Source organism: Macaca mulatta, chromosome 10 (assembly GCF_049350105.2).
Source record: "Macaca mulatta isolate MMU2019108-1 chromosome 10, T2T-MMU8v2.0, whole genome shotgun sequence".
Taxonomy (NCBI): domain Eukaryota; kingdom Metazoa; phylum Chordata; class Mammalia; order Primates; family Cercopithecidae; genus Macaca; species Macaca mulatta.
The window spans coordinates 10,251,565-10,257,935 of NC_133415.1; the positions used below are offsets into that span (position 1 = coordinate 10,251,565).

The 6,371-nt window shown below is 55.6% G+C and overlaps 1 protein-coding gene across 35 annotated transcripts in view; it reads left to right on the forward strand.

Moving 5' to 3' along the window:
• The window catches only part of RANGAP1 (Ran GTPase activating protein 1), a 54,189-nt gene that overhangs the window by 41,683 nt on the left and 6,135 nt on the right, over positions 1 to 6,371 (forward strand). For 18 of the 35 annotated variants that reach the window (XR_013398958.1, XR_013398957.1, XR_013398956.1 and 15 more), the window contains 6 exons: positions 356 to 514; positions 1,921 to 2,034; positions 2,452 to 2,551; positions 2,638 to 2,722; positions 3,928 to 4,111; positions 5,722 to 5,841. Coding sequence is in view for 30 of the 35 variants with exons in the window: in XM_077949505.1 (XP_077805631.1) it covers positions 356 to 514; positions 1,921 to 2,034; positions 2,452 to 2,551; positions 2,638 to 2,722; positions 3,928 to 4,111; positions 5,722 to 5,841 (762 nt within the window). In the remaining 5 variants the exon portion in view is untranslated. Of the gene's footprint in view, positions 1 to 260; positions 515 to 1,920; positions 2,074 to 2,394; positions 2,552 to 2,637; positions 2,723 to 3,915; positions 4,112 to 5,721; positions 5,870 to 6,371 lie in introns of all 35 variants that reach the window. The other 17 variants (XM_077949518.1, XM_077949498.1, XM_077949507.1 and 14 more) reach the window with 6 other exon arrangements.

Here is a 6,371-nt window from a genome sequence, read left to right on the forward strand (position 1 = left end):
AGAAGGGCCGTGAGTGACTGCCCACCACAGCCAGGGTCCCCTCTGTGCAGAGGATACCAGACTGAGAACAAGAAATCGACCTACTGGATCTAGAGCTCTGTGACCCTGGGCAAGTCACTTTGCCTCTTTGATCCCTAGTCTTTTCTCTGGTGGAGATCCTATCCCAGGCAGTAGGACTCCCTCATGAGGTTGTGGAAAGAGTCAGATGCAGCCATGCCCCAGAATCCCACAGACGAGCTCCTGCCCTGTGCTGGCGGCAGCCCATTCCTGTGCCTGCTGTGTGGAATTGCTCTCCCGCCTGCTGGATGTCACCTGGCACTCAGGGCCCCCTCCACTCTCTGCCTGCTCCTCACAGGTCATCGGGACCCTGGAGGAAGTCCACATGCCACAGAATGGGATCAACCACCCTGGTGTCACTGCTCTGGCCCAGGCTTTCGCCGTCAACCCCCTGCTGCGGGTCATCAACCTGAACGACAACACCTTCACCGAGAAGGGCGCCGTGGCCATGGCCGAGGTGAGGCGAGTGTGGCAGAGCCAGTTGCAACACGCAAGACAGAGGCTGGCGGCTGTCTTTCCAGGGAAGCCGGGGCTCCGTTTAGCAGGGACTGCTCTGTCCCCTGCCTGCCCCCTGGGTGTGTGCCCCATGGGTCCAGCTCTTTGAACACGTCCTAAACAGGGTTTCAGGTCACAAGGTAGCCCGCGCCCTCCTCGGGCAGCTCCGATCCTTCATGCCACCTTCTGAGCTGCCTCTGTGGCCCCCAGCGGCTGGCGCTGGTTTGGTTCTCAGGCTGCTCCCCACATCTGTTTTCCTGGTTGATTTGTTCAGCAGCTGCTGTTTGTTTTGTTATTTATTACCACTTTTTGAGACAGTCTTACTGTTGCCCAGGCTGGTCTTGAACTTCTGGGCTCAAGTGATCCTCCCATCTCAACCTGAGTAGCTGGGATTACAGGTGCATGCCACTGTGCCCGGCCCAGCAGCTTTTTCTGAGCCCCCATATAGTGCTTGGCTTTGTACTAAGTGCAGGCCACACAGGGTTGAGCCAAAGACTCTGCCTTCAGGGAGACCCTAGAGGGAAGGAAGCTGCCGGTGGTAACAGTGCCGGGCTTTGAACGCAGTGGCTTCTTGGTTGCCAGGGCCCCGTGGCCCCACAGAAGGCTAGTCCGGCTGCCTGTGTGTTAGCAGAGATGTGTGCAGGTGTTGGGGAACACGCCAGAAGGAAGTTCAAATCAGACTTAGGGCAGGCTTCCTGGAAGAGATCACATTTTGGCTAAATTGTATAGGATAGTGGTTTTGTTTTTTGTTTTTTTTGAGACGGAGTCTCGCTCTGTCGCCCAGGCTGGAGTGCAGTGGTGTGATCTTGGCTCACTGCAAGCTCCACCTCCCGGATTCATGCCATTCTCCTGCCTCAGCCTCCTGAGTAGCTGGGACTACAGGTGCCCGCCACCACACCTGGCTAATTCTTTGTATTTTTAGTAGAGACGGGGTTTCACCGTGTTAGCCAGGATGGTCTTGATCTCCTGACCTCGTGATCCACCCGCCTCAGCCTCCCATAGTGCTGGGATTACAGGCGTGAGCCACCGTGCCCGGCCATAGGACAAGTGGTCTTTTTCTAGAGAGAGGGTGGGGGATGGGTGTTTCAGGCAGAGGGATCAGCTTATGTGTGGAAGGCCCAGAGACTCGGGCAGGAGCCTTGCTCGGTTGGTCTCAGAAAGAGTTCTGGCCATAACGTGGGGAGTAGGGTGGAGGAGGTTTGGCCAGGGACCCAGAGGCCTACAAGAAGACAGCAAAGCTAGTGACTTGCAGAGAAGGACAGTGTGTGGTGGCTGATGTGGGATGTGACCGTGTGGGGCCCCCGGGACTTGCTGAGGGCTGGGGTATGGCCTGCACCCTCACTCTGGACCCTTACTTCCACCTTGCAGACCTTGAAGACCTTGCGGCAGGTGGAGGTGATCAATTTTGGGGACTGCCTGGTGCGCTCCAAGGGTGCCGTTGCCATTGCAGATGCCATCCGTGGCGGCCTGCCCAAGCTAAAGGTGCCAGCCTGGATGCCTGACGTCCTCCCTCTGGGGTCTGTGGGTGGTGGGGTGGCTGGGGGCGCAGGGGTCTGGTCTGAAGGCAGGCAGGCCTGCATCCATATCCCAGCTCCCCCACTTCGGGCTCTGTGGTGCTGTGTGAGCCTGCACACCCCTCTGAGCCGTGGTTTCTTCATTTCTAAAGTGGGAGGCAGGGGTGGTGTGCGTCACTGTCGTAGAGTAAACACGCTCAGTACGTGACTCGTCGTTGGTTGCAGGGCATTATTTTTGTTGTTGGTGTTATTCTTCCTGCCCACTTTGCCCAATCCTGAGGACAGAGCCTGCCATATTCTCACTTGGGGAAACTGAGGCTTAGAGTAGAACCTGGTGTCCTGGCCTGGGTTTCTGCCTGCCTCCAACCCTTCCTCTTATTTTCAGGAGCTGAACTTGTCATTCTGTGAAATCAAGAGGGACGCTGCCCTGGCTGTTGCCGAGGCCATGGCAGACAAAACTGAGCTGGAGAAGCTGGACCTGAATGGTAGTCAGATGGGGGAGGCCTCTGCACAGGTCTGCTGGGCTGGCCCTGGCACCCCGGGCTGACTGCTCTTCCCTCCCCTTGAGCAGGCAACACCCTGGGAGAAGAAGGCTGTGAACAGCTTCAGGAGGTGCTGGAGGGCTTCAACATGGCCAAGGTGCTGGCGTCCCTCAGGTAGGGAACTCAGGGTGGGCGGCCCCAGAGGTCGGGGTCAGGCCATTCCTTTCTTTCTTTTTCTTGAGACGGAGTCTTGCTCTGTTGCCCAGGCTAAAGTACAGTGGTGCGATCTCAGCTCACTGCAGCTTCCACCTCCTGGGTTCAAGCGATTCTCCTGCCTCGGCCTCCCAAGTAGCTGGGATTACAGGCACCCACCACCACACCTGGCCCCTTTATTTGTTTCTACTTGTATTTATTCAGAAATGTTGGTTGCACTCCTGTTATGTACCAGGTCATACACTAGGCATCAGAGCTATAAGGGTGGGACACTCAGGGTTTCTGTCTCATGACGGAGGAGACAGAATGAGTTGTCCATTCAACAGAGGATCTCGTCCGGGCTAAGCGGGGCCACCCTGTAGAGTGGTGGAGTTGGGGAGGCCTCTGAAGGGGTGAGGCCAGATCTCATCCTGATGTGGTGGGGCCTGGGGAGTGATGGGGGTGGGAGGTGGGGGTAGCCAGAAGGGGCTGCACTCAGTATTGTTCTTAAGATGCTGACTCTAGAAAGGAAGAGACTGTGGGGCCTGGGGAGTCTACCTGGAGGCGAAGGTGGGTGACCGGGGAGTGGCCATCTTCTGGATCCAAGTCCGGTTGGGCCATCAAGCACCTGGCTCCCTGTACTCCTTTCATCTCCAAGTCAGCCTCATTCATGCGTCAGATACTCAGTCGTGTCTCCTCGGTGCTAGGCCCTGAGCTGAGGCTGGGAACTGGGGACTCCGAAGTGGGCTGAACCTTACAGGTCCCACAGTCCCTCGGAAATGGACCAGCCTTCCTGTGGGGCAAGGACACTCCTACTCTACTTCCTCCCCCACGCCTGTAGCTTCCTGAGGTCATGTGGATATGGGCGCCCCCTGCGCTGGCATCTCAACCTGGGCAGTGTTCCTGCCAAGCCCTGGGCTCTGGATGTGACAAAGCTGTCTTCGTTTTCTGTCTCCCCATGAAACTTGGGGCTCCTCGAGGACAGGAACAAGATGTGATTCTTTTGTGTCCACAGCGTGGATTTCTCTGGTGATCTACCTACCCCTGCCCTGGGAGCAGGTGCTCCCACCCCACCAGGCTCTCTCCCGCCTGGCTGAGCTGAGGTCTCTGGGCTCATGGAGCCAGGCCTTGCAGCCAACCTGGGCTGCTGGGTAGAGAGGATCTGCTTCAGCCAGCTCTTTCTGCAGTGACGACGAGGACGAGGAGGAGGAGGAAGGAGAAGAAGAAGAGGAAGCCGAAGAAGAGGAGGAGGAGGAAGAGGAGGAAGAGGAAGAAGAAGAAGAGGAGGAGGAAGAGGAGGAGCCTCAGCAGGGAGGGCAGGGAGAGAAGTCAGCCACACCCTCACAGAAGATTCTGGACCCTAACACTGGGGTGAGTTTCTATCATTTGCCACAATCAGAGCCCTGGTCCTGAGAACGTGAAATCCTGAGGTGCTTTCACAATGGGGTAGGGGGTGTCTCCTTAAGCACAGTAGCCACAAACATTTTTTTTTTTATTGCATGATATTGAGTAAAAAAAAGAAAATGGTTCAGTGTAATGATAGTTACCTATATTTCTTTCTTTTTTTCTTTTTTTTTTTGAGACGGAGTCTCACTTGTCACCCAGGCTAGAGTGCAGTGGTGTGATCTCAGCTCACTGCAACCTCTGCCTCCTGGGTTCTAGCGATTCTCATACCTCAGCCTCCCAAATAGCTGGGATTACAGGTGCTTGCCGCCTGGCCAATGTTTTTTTTGAGACAGCGTCTCGCTTTGTCGCCCAGGCTGGAGTGCAGTGGCATGATCTCGGCTCACTGCAAGTTCTGCCTCCCAGGTTCACACCATTCTCCTGCCTCAGCCTCCTGAGTAGCTGGGACTACAGGTGCCCGCCACCATGCCCAGCTAATTTTTTATATTTTTAGTAGACATGGGGTTTCACCATGTTAGCCAGGATGGTCTTGATCTGACCTCGTGATCCGCCTGCCTCCGCCTCCCAAAGTGCTGGGATTACAGGTGTGAGCCACTGCGCCCAGCCTCATCTGGCCAATTTTTGTATCTTTAGTAGAGCCAGGGTTTCGCCGTGTTGGCTAGGCTGGTCTTTGTTTTACTCCTGACCTCAGGTGATCCATCCGCCTCAACCTCCCAAAGTGCTGGGATTACAGGTGTTGAGCCACTGCGCCTGGCCATAATTACCTATATTTCTATTTATTCCAATATAAATGTCTATTTATAAGTAGCAGTGCTGCTGCATTACGTATATTATAATATATGCGTAAGGATTTCTGAAAGAATAAACAAATAAGCATGAATGGAAATTCTAATTTTTTTTTTCCCACCCACCAGAAGATTGTCTTGGTGACCCTTAGGAACTGCTCCCCCATTCCTGGGATGGTGGCTGGGCCGTGACTTGGCTTGGGCACTTGGTGTCTGGCCTGGGGCTGGTGGCATCAGGGCTGCCACACCTCCAGTTCATTCATTTGCATTCCTTGTCAGGTTCCTAAGTAAAGCTCCTGGAGAACTTGGCTTTGGACAAGGACTCCCCACACTTACGCTGATTGGGCTGCTTCTCTGGTTTACGGAAGCAGTTAAACAAATGGCTAGGTGCGCCTCAATTCGGGTTTTTCTCTGGGCACCTCTGGTGCTAGCAGGGCTTACCCAGGCTGGACTGTAGTTCTCCGGGGACCCACTTTGGCCCCCATGTGCCTCTGTGGTCGTTGCTGGGGCACTGCGTGTCGTGATGAGGATCCACTTGGTCGTATTTATGAGTCTCAGGGAGGTGGCTTCCCCCTGACCCCAAAGGCTCCTAGAGCAAGAGCCATCCAGGGCCAGCATCTCTAGGTGATGTTGATAGATGGGAAATGCAGCTGAGTGGGAGGAGGAATTCTAGACTTTGAGCCTAGATGGGCTGGAGTGAAGGATGGATGTGCTGGGTATGGGGATGGGCACAGCTGGGTGGGGAGTCTGGGGTCCGGAATTCTCCAGAGCCTCTGTGCCTCCACTTCGCAGGAGCCAGCTCCCGTGCTGTCCTCCCCACCTCCTGCAGACGTCTCCACCTTCCTGGCTTTTCCCTCTCCAGAGAAGCTGCTGCGCCTGGGGCCCAAGAGCTCCATGTTGATAGCCCAGCAGGTAATAACCACACCTTGCCCCCCACCCTGTACTTGCCGTGGCTTCTGGAGCTGTTAGAGAAAAGGGACGAACAGCTCAGGAACCTGGGGGTGCGACACTGTCAGCTGGGGGCAGGGAGGCTTGGCCTGCCACTGTTAGAACACACACAAATGTCCAGGGTATTTATAAGCCTCCAGGGGTTGCAAATGTTCCCTCCTCACTCGGCCTACAGAAAGTGCAGCCCGCCAGTTCCCATGCTGACTGGGGTTAGGGAATTTCCTCAGGACTCTTGCATGTGCCCACCCCCTCCTGGGCTTCTCTCTGCATGTTCTGTCAGCCTAGCTGCTTGGAGAACAGCTCTGTTGCCCGGGGCCCCTCTGGGAGTGGCGTGCCTATTGCAGGATGGGTGAGAATACCTCTGTTGCCCGGGGCCCCTCTGGGAGTGGCGTGCCTGTTGCAGGATGGCGCCCTCACTCCAGCCTAACTTGTTGGCTGGCTCATTCATTCATTCAGAGGTGATCTTTGGGGCATCCATTTTCTGTCAGGTACTG